Genomic DNA, 13,713 nt, shown 5'->3' on the forward strand with positions numbered 1-13,713 from the left:
CATTGTAAAAAGGCCTAGATTTCCGTTTTACGCAAAGTATAATATACTGCAGCGTCGAATCGAAATCGAATTAATGTACACTTCACAACACACGCGATATGAGAGTGCCGAAAATCCGCCATTCCTTGGTTATTTATCCACATTCCGTCATTTGTGTCACAAATAAAGTAACTACATTTTTTTTTATTTAGAACACAAACAGTCATAATAAACATATTACACATGTTGTACGCAATGTACAGAAACTGAGAGGTGATACAAATAGACCTGGAGATTCATATCTAAGTATAACGTTCATTGCTTTCTCGCCTTATACATATAGTTTTGGAGTGCTCGAAAAACCATCTCAAATCACCTGTGCTTAATTTTCCACATACCATCGGTTTATTAATACTTAGACAATAAAAACAATTGGTCGTCTAACCAAGAGCTTGGTACTGATATCCTTGATCAAGCAAAACTACAGATATTAGTGAAATCTTGTTTCACACAACAGTAAAAAAAAAATTAATCTGTTTATTTTCAATCAACAAGTTAGTTGTACAATCAATCTCAGTTACAATCTCTATATTTGGAGATTATTTAAACCAAGCTTAGCCTTAATTATATGTAAATTTATTGTTTTGTTACAGTTAGTTAGTGCTTACATGTTAATACTAGTTAGTAAGATATAACTAGTATTAGTTATATCTTACATTAATTCATGTTAATCAGTGCTTTCTTAAGTGTACTCTTTGCTTTATCAGGATATTTTTCTAAAGTTTCTACTACTTGTTTGGGTAAGCTGTAGCATAGAGAGAAAAAAATACATAGAGTGCTCACTCCATACATCAGTTTTAGTACCAAAAAGACTATTAGCATCTAGTATCGAGTAGCGGAACTATCAGTACTGCTACTTGACAATAGATGTAGGACCGGCCGGAAAGTCTTATGCTGTTGAGATAAGACTTTCCGGTCGGTGCGACATCTATTGTCAAGTAGCAGTACTGATAGTTCCGCTACTCGATGCTAGATGTAGACACTGAAATTAATAGTCTGAACTGATGTATGGAGTGAGCACTCTTGTCTTACTTATTTCTCTATGGCTGTAGTACAGACCTGTGCTGGGCACGTCTAATGTCGAGGCGCCCGTGTGTCCCACCATTTTCATGTGCAGTGCCATTTTTTCTTCTAGCAGTGTCGCGTGCTCTCTGTCCTTCACACGCAACGCTTCTGATGGCCAAAACACAATGTGTGAATATAAAAAAAAAACAAATATACTTCTGCTGCCATTTCCAATGAGAAAAAATTGGAATAAAATAATATATGCCTAAGCAGACACAAAGAAACCAATATCTAGTTATTTAGTGTGAATATTAATAAGCAAATGTATATTGTTAAAAAAAAAATATAGTAAAAATTTAGCGTCATTAATATGAAACAACAAAGGCAATAGTAGCTGTGTTAAATTGATAGCTTAAAAAGCTGCTTGATTGTTAAAGGTGTAGCGGAAGCCTTGGAATTTTAGTCAGAACAATAATGAAAATAAATTTTAGCATGTACGACTTTGCCTTCTAACATTCGTTAGATTTTTCTAAGTCTCGAAACAGAACACTTATTGCATAAAAGAACATTTAATTTTTGTGTTTAATAATAATTTAAATTAACAGATAAACTATGCTAAAACTATGATGATGAAACTATCAGGAATAAAAAATCAAAGTAATATTTTCTATGAAATATGTTGAGTGGTGAGTTATATATAGAAATATGGTGAGTTATGTTGTTCTGTGTTTGAAATTTCATCCACATCTAACAAGCAGGAATTAGAATTTCAAAGTTTGAATGAACAATTAAACAACAATATACGATATTAGCTATTCAGACAATACCGCCGCTCAAAAATGTATTTGGTAATAAATCGTATTATCTATTTGGTTTCTAATGTTCTAAGACCCTGTACCTACATACTATCTAAAATAAGGTTCTAATACTGTGATACATCAGTTTTACAATGCTACGTACAATACTCGTATTTCATTCATAAATCTGTAACGAAAATAGTATAAAATAAACTAAAACACAATAAATGTACCTCCGTATAAGCATTGTTACTTTTATATATTTATTTTTTTAAACTTTATTGAACAGTAAATAATATAAAGTGACAAAAAGCGGACTTAATGCCACACGGCATTTTATTATGTACTTAGTCAACCATGTTTATTTTCAATTAGGACAATTGTATCAAATATATATTTTTTTTGCATAGATAAACAACTATTTATAATTATAATTAACCTATATAAATATATATAATTTTAATCCAATGATCATATTAACAGTCGTGTTAATTTAATACTTAGTTTGATGTGCTCAATTAAATAATAAAACAAATGTTATATGGAGGTACCTACACAGAGAAAGATCTGTAGGTACATATGTCATGCATTCATGCAACCAACTAGAGTTCTTAAATCACCTTCTATTTGCCACCATGGAGTCTCATCTGTCCAATAAAATGTATACATAAGCAGTGAAATTCGAAAACTATTGCTATTCTACATTGTTGGAAGACTACGTCTACTGTTAGGTATACAAAGAAGAGAAGTTACGAAATCGCATATCGTATTCAATACAATTGAGTTGAAATATATAATTATAATTATTATAAACGAAATGAAGACTGTTTTTAATTATAAAGAGGCTTTAAATACATTATCTCCAGGCTTGAGGAGGTTTTAGGGTTTGAAGGACTTTTTTTTTAATTTACAGATGACGAGGTTTAAGTATTTTACATATTGTAGGATGGACTCATCAGCAATCAAAAGAAATAATTGCATATGACCTCTGAGATTAAATAAAGTGTTTATTAACTACTAGCTTTTGCCCGCAGCTTCGCACGCGCAGGAGAGTTTTTTCAATTTTTTTTTATGAATTTTGTAAAATCCTTTCTTAGTAGATCCCTAGGTCTTATAAGGAACCTATTTGCCAAATTTGGACTTTCTAGTCCCAGGGGTTTGGGCTAGGCGTTGATTTAAGTCAGTCACTCAGGTCTTTCACGTTTATATATATATAGATTTAAATACTTCGCCTCACGGCCATTTCAATTTGAATTCTTTTTCCCAAAATGAAGCCACGTAAAAGCGCTTGTTCCATCAATTTAGTGTGGTGCACTCATAACATAAGTGGAACTTGATATCCAACTGAACCTTGAATGCTTTGTTAATTAGTTTTTGCATAAGTCCCTAATTTAGCTCAAATGTGACGTTCTCAACCAAAATACCACATTGTCGGTTGTAATAAGGTCGTTTTCAAATTGAAGGTACATGGAAATAGCGCCTTAATGACAATCGACAATATAAGTACCCTTTTGGTTTAAAATGTCACAAATAATAGTGAACCTTATTCGTTATGTAATAGAGCAGCATGTGCACTCATAACATAAGTGGAACTTGATATCCAACTGAACCTTGAATGCTTTGTTAATTAGTTTTTGCATAAGTCCCTAATTTAGCTCAAATGTGGCGTTCTCAACCAAAATACCACATTGTCGGTTGTACTAAGGTCGTTTTCAAATTGAATCTAATTGGAAATAACGCCTTAATGACAATCGACAATAAGTATCATTTTGATTGAAGATGGCACAAGTAATAGTGAACCTTATTCGTTATGTAATAGAGCAGCATGTGCACTCATAACATAAGTGGAACTTGATATCCAACTGAACCTTGAATGCTTTGTTAATTAGTTTTTGCATGAGTCCCTAATTTAGCTCAAATGTGGCGTTCTCAACCAAAATATCACATTGTCGGTTAAATACCACATTGTCGGTTGTACTAAGGTCGTTTTCAAATTGAAGCTACATGGAAATAGCGCCTTATTGACAACCGACAATAAGTACCCTTTTGATTGAAAATGGCACAAGTAATAGTGAACCTTATTCGTTATGTAATAGAGCAGCATGTGGCACGGCACTTGGCACTCACCAGTGATCAGTCTTATGCTCTCGTGGCGGGCGTGCAGCGCGCGCTGGCGCTCCTCGGCGGAGGCGTGCGCGGCCTCCGGGTCTTCCACCTCCGACGGACACTGCGACACGGCCAACCTGGGGAATACACCATTATATTTTTCTCTGGGGAATACACCATTATATTTTTCTCAAAAATGGACGGCAAAGTCGACGTTGCTAGTTAAAAAATAGGTCGCGAAGTGCGTAGTTTATGGTCATCCAAAAAATTAAAAAGTTAAAAACATTGCAGTCTCGATTTCGGGACTGCAATGTTGCATACAAATTCCATTATTTAACGAGTTCCAAACTTTTTAAAACTTTAGTAGCTACTTGCTGGCTGAGGATTCGTTTTAAACGGACTACCTTGGGAGTCCGTTTAATTGAATCCGAAGCTAGCAAGTAGCCTTCCAACCGAGTCATATATAGTGCTTTTCTCAAAAATAGTGCAAGAAATAGAAATATTTTACGTAAGCAACGTTCTAATTTTCACGTAAACAAGTAAAACCATTAAAAAGATTTGCTTGCCGCCTTTAAAAAAAAAAGAAGTGTATTTTTCTGCTGAAAATACGCCAACCTATTTGAGATACCTAAATAGTCGCGGTACCAACATTAAGCCTGTAACAGACTATCGCACCGCACCACGACCTTGGAGCGTCGCACCCATAAGTGAGAGCGAGAAAGAGATATTTGTTTCTCGCTCTCACTTATGAGTGCGACGGTCCAAGGTCGCGGTGCGATGCGACAGTCTATTACAGGCTTTATAATAATAAATGCTGATCATCTGTTTGGCTGTTTAAGGGACCTATGCCTTCATTTGATATGGCCATTTAAAGTTTTAAAAAGTTGGAACTCGTTAAATAATGGAATTTGTATGCAACATTGCAGTCCTGAAATCGAGACTGCAATGTTTTTAACTTTTTAATTTTTTGAATGACCATAAACTACGCACTTCGCGACCTATTTTTTAACCGACAACGTTGACTTTGCCGTCCATTTTTGAGAAAAGTTTTTTGACGGACACTTTTTGATACATGGAGATTGTATTCCTTACCTCTACCTTCCATAATAGGGATGATGACACATGTTGAATTTTATAACAAAATCTAGTAAAATAGATAGCAAACGAGCAATTTATCACAATAATGTGGATATTAAAATAAAATATTGAAAAATTACAAAATTACAGGACCTGAAAGTTTCAAAATTTAAGTTTTTTTTAACTTCCAAAAACGATAAAAGTAAGGGTACCATTCGATTCCTTACATTTCACCAAAAAAAATATTGTATAGCAACTATATACATAAACGCAATATTTCACCGACAAAAACGCAATTTTCTTGTTTTGTCCATATTACAAGATGGGCGATGACGTCACGGCCTCTGGCCGTTTTGTATAGGGCGTTTCGCGAGTGAAGTGCGACTGTCGGACTTTGACTACAATTTCTGACTTTTGTGTTACTTTAATGCAATGGGTCCCATATAGACATTTGATCCTAAGAACAAACCCGATCGATTGATACCATAAAAAAAAAATAGTCATGTAGCCTATTTGAGCCACGTATGAATACTCTCCGCACCTGACATTGTGTATCCACGCGTGGATGTCCTTGGGCCGGTGCACGCGCAGCTCGAACATCTCGGGCTCGGCGGGCCCGCTGCAGATCAGGTACAGCCCCCGCCCCTCGGCGCCCGCCTTCTCGCGGACTAGCAGTTTCACCAGGGATACCACTCCAGTCTGTAAGATAATGTTGAAATTAATAAGTATAGAATAAGAATAAATTCGTTTATTCATGGCAAACTAAAACTACATTTCATACAAACGTATTACAAAAACCGGCCAAGTGTGAGTCGGACTCGCGCACGGAGGGTTCCGCACCATCAACAAAAAATAGAGCAAAACAAGCAAACACAAAAAAAACGGCCACCCATCCAAGTACTGACCCCGCCCGACGTTGCTTAACTTCGGTCAAAAATCACGTTTGTTGTATGGGAGCCCCACTTAAATCTTTATTTTATTCTGTTTTTAGTATTTGTTGTTATAGCGGCAACAGAAATACATCATCTGTGAAAATTTCAACTGTCTAGCTATCACGGTTCGTGAGATACAGCCTGGTGACAGACGGACGGACGGACGGACAGCGGAGTCTTAGTAATAGGGTCCCGTTTTTACCCTTTGGGTCCGGAACCCTAAAAAGTATATTATAGTTTACCACGAAATGGTCCCGGCCTCAGCATATGCCCGAAAGTCAGCGCTGGTCTTCCGGCGAGACCAAATGAGTTCTCGTTATGTATAGAAAATACTGGCAGGAAAATGATGGATATTATCCATGGCCATAGAGAAATATAATAAGACAAGAGTGCTCACTCCATACATCAGTTCAGACTATTAATTTCAGTGTCGACATCTAGCATCGAGTAGCGGAACTATCAGTACTGCTACTTGACAATAGATGTAGCACCGACCGGAAAGTCTTATGCTGTTGAGATAAGACTTTCCTGTCGGTGCTACATCTATTGTCAAGTAGCAGTACTGATAGTTTCGCTACTCGATGCTAGATGCTAATAGTCTTTTTGGTACTAAAACTGATGTATGGAGTGAGCACTCTATGTATTTTTTTTTCTATGTCCATGGCCATAGAGAAAAAAATACATAGAGTGCTCACTCCATACATCAGTTTTGGTAGGTACCGCTACTGTACAGCGATGAAAATAGTTTAATGTTGTCATATATTTACGAGTATGACAGGGAATACAAGGACTGTGGTCTAAATAATGAGTTAGATGGAATACCTTATTGTCGGGTGTGAAGAAGGTGTATTTGTTGTTATTGTCGTGCAGAAAGAACAGGACATCAGTCAGCACGATTACTAGCAGCGTCTGCATTTTGCTGCGACCCTGCATTAACGTCGCTACCCCTTCGAACCTGAAACAAATACTTATTTAAAATAAATATTTCTGCAATATTGTTAGCTCGGGACAGAACAGGTGGTCAAACTCTTTGAATAATCTTGGCAATTTATTTGAACCTTCAGATTTGACAGTATTCGGCAAAGATGTAAAATAGTCATCCAATTGTGGCCTAAGTTGAACCCAAATAGTATGAATGAATCAGAGCTTTTAAAACAAAAGTTGTCTCTCTTGTGGACAGTTAACAGGTTGTGTTGTGTTGATAAAAAAACCTAAGTGCATAAGGGTTCAATCAGACAATAATTAACACATTCATTGCCACCCAGCCAAACAAGACATCCGGGCCAGGCCACAAAAATGTCGTCATAAAAAGCTGTAGTACCACGATCCCGACTATCGGGTCGTCCGACCTGGGAACGAAATCATAAATAGTCGGGTTTTCGGCACTGAATGTGTTAAGCTTTATAGCCCTTAACTTACATACAAAATGTCAACTAGTTCGGCAGAATCCGTTATTCTAATTTGAACTCTAACATCGCTTACTTAAGACTCCTGTTCCCTTGCAGTATGTCGCTCTTCTTAAACTTGCGCCCGCGGAAGTTGGCGAACGACTTCGCGTCGATTCGGTGGTATATCTCCAGCTTCCTGTCTTCTCGCTCTTTCGCTGCTACTTGGTTGTCCACGTCTACTAAGATTTCCTGTTTCAAAATAAATCAAAGTTAGTATAATTATCAAAGATAGGTATACCACGTCAAATTCCAAATGAAAACTTGAATTGATGTTGTATTAAGCAGAGGCGTCTGCTAACGAGACCACAACGTTTTGAAATAAAGGAAAAATATAAAAAAGTTAACTTAAGACTTACATAGAACAGTCGCTGTCAACCCTCGATAGGTTAGTTTTTACGGCCTCGGCACGACATTGCGCGACTGTCTTCGGCTAAGGCGAGAACCATAGGTGGGAACAAAAGGTCCGATCGCCGTCGAGCCGCGAGAAAAGAACCGAAGCCAGTCGCGCAATGTCGCGGCCAGGCCGTTAGAGCGTAGGCGTGGTATTCCTAATCGCAACTCAGTAATTTTGAGCTTCGCAAGACACAGTAAATTCCAATTTTCCTTTACTTGAAAACACTGGTATAGCCTAGTTCAAAACTAAAGCCTTCAATCAATAAAGTTTACCTTAACGCCGCACAGCGCTTTCTGCAGAAGCTCCCTTTCGTTGATATCGTCTCCCGCCGTTTTCAGTAACGGTTCCAGTAGCAGTGGGTATTTGGTGAGCCTCTGTGCCACGAATAACACGCACTCTGGTACACCCTGCCATAGAAAATTGTTGATAAGTCAGTAATATATAAATGTGTAATAGAATATTGATTGTTAAACGGCAATGTCTAAGAATACCTAGATTTGATTGTATAAGTCTAAAGGCCTGTGCACACCGGCTGCGTGTGCGTGACGTGCACTGTTGGATGTTGGAGCTGTCACGCAAGCGGTGTGCCGTCTCTCATAAGGATCTGTATACTACAACGCCGCACGCGACCGTGCACGTCACGCACACGCAGCCGGTGTGCACAGGCCTTTAAAAAACCTTGCTTCGGAGCATGCTAATGACGTTGACGCTGTATGGCTCTGTACAATACGCGGCTTAAGGTTGCAAACATTTTATGTTTGACAAATCAGCCACCGTAAAACAATGGTGATGTGCCGTCTTCAGCTGCAAACACGAGTCAAAAATTTGTCTTACACTCAACACGTGTTATGCAATCCATGAACCTGATTATTGCTAAAGTCCCTAAGGGTTATTTGTTAATCTACCATTATTTATATTATAGACGGTAAAGCGATGTCAAAAAATACCTGGAAAAGGATAAGAAATGATGTGTAAAAAAAAGTTAGAGTATTATCCATACCTTCTTCCTAAGTAAAGGGTTCTGTTGGCACTTGCGTATAAAACGCGCTAGCCGGGGCTCCCGCGCGCAGCACTCTTTGAAAACATCCACGGCGTCGCGATGCCGAGAACAGAATTCGCCTGTAGGACCAAATTATTGATCAGTGAGATTAATTATTATTAAATTGTACAACGGGACATAATCGCGTATCTAAGTTTTAAGATTTACCTCCGACGTTTCAAGGACGGCGTTGTTTGTCCCCGTGGTCTCGGAGAGTCTTCTCGCATTTAATAATGTGTAAAAATCGTGAAAGTTTAAAACAGTAATTAATTATTGTTAGATCAAGTATAAGAATAGGTAAAGATCTTGATTTGACAAAGACTGCTGAAAGACTGCCCGATATTGGGATACGTGGAAGAATTAGCTACCTTAAGTTATTAGGCTTATCTTACCATAAGCAGCCTTTAACCGGTGCCTGGCCGGCGCAGCGAAGGTGTCAGCCAGTATATCAGCCACCAACGCTATCTGAGCCGACGCTCGCTGCCTCGCTCGTAGCCGAGATAATAAGGCCGCGTGTAACGTCTATAGTAACTATACATAGTGATAAAACCTAAGTCATTAGGCTTGTCTTACCATAAGCAGCCTTTAACCGGTGCCTGGCCGGCGCAGCGAAGGTGTCAGCCAGTATATCAGCCACCAACGCTATCTGAGCCGACGCTCGCTGCCTCGCTCGTAGCCGAGATAATAAGGCCGCGTGTAACGTCTATAGTAACTATACATAGTGATAAAACCTAAGTCATTAGGCTTGTCTTACCATAAGCAGCCTTTAACCGGTGCCTGGCCGGCGCAGCGAAGGTGTCAGCCAGTATATCAGCCACCAACGCTATCTGAGCCGACGCTCGCTGCCTCGCTCGTACTCGAGATAATAAGGCCGCGTGTAACGTCTATAGTAACTATACATAGTGATAAAACCTAAGTCATTAGGCTTGTCTTACCATAAGCAGCCTTTAACCGGTGCCTGGCCGGAGCAGCGAAGGTGTCAGCCAGTATATCAGCCACCGATGCTATTTGAGCTGACGCTCGCTGCCTCGCTCGTAGCCGGGATAGTAAGGCCGCGTGTAACGTCCATAGTAACTATACATAGTGATGAAACCTAAGTCATAAGGCTTGTCTTACCATAAGCAGCCTTTAGTCGGTGCCTGGCCGGAGCAGCGAAGGTGTCAGCCAGTATATCAGCCACCGACGCTATCTGAGCTGACGCTCGCTGCCTCGCTCGTAGCCGGGATAGTAAGGCCGCGTGTAACGTCCATAGTAACTATACATAGTGATGAAACCTAAGTCATAAGGCTTGTCTTACCATAAGCAGCCTTTAGTCGGTGCCTGGCCGGAGCAGCGAAGGTGTCAGCCAGTATATCAGCCACCGACGCTATCTGAGCTGACGCTCGCTGCCTCGCTCGTAGCCGGGATAGTAAGGCCGCGTGTATCGTCCATAGTAACTATACATAGTGATAAAACCTAAGTCATTAGGCTTGTCTTACCATAAGCAGCCTTTAACCGGTGCCTGGCCGGCGCAGCGAAGGTGTCAGCCAGTATATCAGCCACCGACGCTATCTGAGCTGACGCTCGCTGCCTCGCTCGTAGCCGGGATAGTAAGGCCGCGTGTATCGTCCATAGTAACTATACATAGTGATAAAACCTAAGTCATTAGGCTTGTCTTACCATAAGCAGCCTTTAGTCGGTGCCTGGCCGGAGCAGCGAAGGTGTCAGCCAGTATATCAGCCACCGACGCTATCTGAGCTGACGCTCGCTGCCTCGCTCGTAGCCGGGATAGTAAGGCCGCGTGTAACGTCCATAGTAACTATACATAGTGATGAAACCTAAGTCATAAGGCTTGTCTTACCATAAGCAGCCTTTAGTCGGTGCCTGGCCGGAGCAGCGAAGGTGTCAGCCAGTATATCAGCCACCGACGCTATCTGAGCTGACGCTCGCTGCCTCGCTCGTAGCCGGGATAGTAAGGCCGCGTGTAACGTCCATAGTAACTATACATAGTGATGAAACCTAAGTCATAAGGCTTGTCTTACCATAAGCAGCCTTTAGTCGGTGCCTGGCCGGAGCAGCGAAGGTGTCAGCCAGTATATCAGCCACCGACGCTATCTGAGCTGACGCTCGCTGCCTCGCTCGTAGCCGGGATAGTAAGGCCGCGTGTAACGTCCATAGTAACTATACATAGTGATGAAACCTAAGTCATAAGGCTTGTCTTACCATAAGCAGCCTTTAGTCGGTGCCTGGCCGGAGCAGCGAAGGTGTCAGCCAGTATATCAGCCACCGACGCTATCTGAGCTGACGCTCGCTGCCTCGCTCGTAGCCGGGATAGTAAGGCCGCGTGTAACGTCCATAGTAACTATACATAGTGATGAAACCTAAGTCATAAGGCTTGTCTTACCATAAGCAGCCTTTAGTCGGTGCCTGGCCGGAGCAGCGAAGGTGTCAGCCAGTATATCAGCCACCGACGCTATCTGAGCTGACGCTCGCTGCCTCGCTCGTAGCCGGGATAGTAAGGCCGCGTGTATCGTCCATAGTAACTATACATAGTGATAAAACCTAAGTCATTAGGCTTGTCTTACCATAAGCAGCCTTTAGTCGGTGCCTGGCCGGAGCAGCGAAGGTGTCAGCCAGTATATCAGCCACCGACGCTATCTGAGCTGACGCTCGCTGCCTCGCTCGTAGCCGGGATAGTAAGGCCGCGTGTAACGTCCATAGTAACTATACATAGTGATGAAACCTAAGTCATAAGGCTTGTCTTACCATAAGCAGCCTTTAGTCGGTGCCTGGCCGGAGCAGCGAAGGTGTCAGCCAGTATATCAGCCACCGACGCTATCTGAGCTGACGCTCGCTGCCTCGCTCGTAGCCGGGATAGTAAGGCCGCGTGTATCGTCCATAGTAACTATACATAGTGATAAAACCTAAGTCATTAGGCTTGTCTTACCATAAGCAGCCTTTAGTCGGTGCCTGGCCGGAGCAGCGAAGGTGTCAGCCAGTATATCAGCCACCGACGCTATCTGAGCTGACGCTCGCTGCCTCGCTCGTAGCCGGGATAGTAAGGCCGCGTGTAACGTCCATAGTTCTTCTACGCAGGGGAACATTCGGGAAACTTGAGCTGAGCTTATGCCGGGGAATCGGAGCATGCCTTCTGCGAACATCTGTAGGAAAAATAATGTCGTTAGGATTTTTACTTATATTATACTGGGGTATTCCACCAGCAGGTCGACTTTTGTCAGAAGTATTAAAAAAATAGCGTCACATTACCCGACACGTTTCTGAATTTGCACTTTTCAATAACAAACCCTTGAAATTAGTTTAATATTAAATTAAACCGAATAGTAGCCCCGCCATGTTCAGCAAAAACAAACTAAACAATTTATGTTATAATAAAATTGTCAACATCATATTCACCAAAACACGCCTACTAATGGACCCTGGCTACCGTGGAGGCTACCCTGAAAATCTCTACATTGACTATAGTTCGTTTTTTTAGCATTACAAAAAGACTACATGTCTTTCAATTGAAAACAGCTTTTTAAAAACCAGTTACTATTACTTACGAAAGCAAAATAATGTAAATAATCGTATATGATTCATAATTGTTACATATTTGCCGTGACTTATCTTTCTAAACTGTTTTTCAATAAAAAGACACGTCAAGATTGTTTACCTTTTTTCTAATGCTAAAAAACGAACTAACTAACCAACCAACGCTTCAACCAACGCTGTCCTCATCAGGCAACAGGCACATCCCTAGCAATCAATATATAATTATAACCAATATATCAATTAATGAATACATATTACCTTTTGCATAAGCCTTATCGTAAGGCAATGGTGTTTCTCAGTCAATATCAGCTCGTAGATATGCTCCTGCCTCTTCGTCTCCCGGTCCCCGATGGCCCTGGAAGCGAACGTGAATATGCTAATTTTACGCAATAGTTGCCATCGGCTCTACGAAGCAATAGGAAATGAAAGAAGCGAGTGTACTACCACTACTCTACAGAATCGAGTGGGTAAAGAAATAGAACGAGCGTGCTTACAGGCAAGTCGAGTTACGGTTTTTCAACCCTAGCGGGGTTTACATTACGGCATTAGGATTTGAAATCAGTTTCACGAAAGTAGTTTCGATATATGCGAAAGTAATTTCGTGAAAAAAATCAGCATCAAAGCTACTTGTCCGCACAGCGCAGGCACTTTAAGTTTTCACGTCACATTTACACTACGGAATTAGTTGCATGACACTAATTTCACCAAAAAATCGCGCAGGACACGAAATTGATCTGCTTTCGTGAAATAAGTGCATGCATTACGAAAATACTAAATTACACGTGAAACTGTAGGTAAAACTAATGTCATGAAATTAAGTTCACGCCACTAATTTCGTAATGTAAATCCCGCTTTAAACTGACAAATTTCTTTTTGCGGTACCGGTGTTGGTTCTATTATAAAACTCGAATACATTTTACTAGCGGAATATGGCTTAAAGTTTAAAAAATAGCCTGTAGTATATACGACGACGACGGGAGTCCATTAGCTTAAGATTTAAATGTTAAAAGTACATTTTGTACTGTAAATTGTGCTACTATAGGTAATTAAAACTTGGAACCGTAACTCAATATGCCTGAGAAAGCAGCTTACATTACAACAAGATTAAAGTATATACTTCAAGTTATAGACGTACTGATAGAAAATATTTGTGTACCTAGATGTAGTTAAAGTGCACGATTTTACACGAGTTATGTCGATTTTACTCAATCTGAAGTGAAAAATGAGCTACAGATAAATAGTAAAAAGGAATGCAAACGGGTGTAGGCATAGAAATTCTAATTACTGTGGTGTAATAATGTGGAAATGAGCTTGTGGTGTATGCTAAAAAGTTTAGGTAAAGAGC

The 13,713-nt window shown here is 40.4% G+C and overlaps 1 protein-coding gene across 1 annotated transcript in view; it reads right to left on the bottom strand.

The window, feature by feature from the left end:
• The window catches only part of LOC134661382 (rho guanine nucleotide exchange factor 18), an 82,082-nt gene that overhangs the window by 24,434 nt on the left and 43,935 nt on the right, over window positions 1–13,713 (bottom strand). The window contains exons 16-24 of the mRNA XM_063517440.1: window positions 12,627–12,723; window positions 11,764–11,977; window positions 8,799–8,917; window positions 8,071–8,205; window positions 7,439–7,593; window positions 6,779–6,911; window positions 5,566–5,723; window positions 3,969–4,084; window positions 1,099–1,212 (exon numbers count right to left, since the gene is read on the bottom strand). Of these exons, the coding sequence (XP_063373510.1) occupies window positions 1,099–1,212; window positions 3,969–4,084; window positions 5,566–5,723; window positions 6,779–6,911; window positions 7,439–7,593; window positions 8,071–8,205; window positions 8,799–8,917; window positions 11,764–11,977; window positions 12,627–12,723 (1,241 nt within the window). The remainder of the gene's footprint in view (window positions 1–1,098; window positions 1,213–3,968; window positions 4,085–5,565; window positions 5,724–6,778; window positions 6,912–7,438; window positions 7,594–8,070; window positions 8,206–8,798; window positions 8,918–11,763; window positions 11,978–12,626; window positions 12,724–13,713) is intronic.

This window comes from Cydia amplana, chromosome 2 (genome assembly GCF_948474715.1).
Source record: "Cydia amplana chromosome 2, ilCydAmpl1.1, whole genome shotgun sequence".
NCBI classification, from domain to species: domain Eukaryota; kingdom Metazoa; phylum Arthropoda; class Insecta; order Lepidoptera; family Tortricidae; genus Cydia; species Cydia amplana.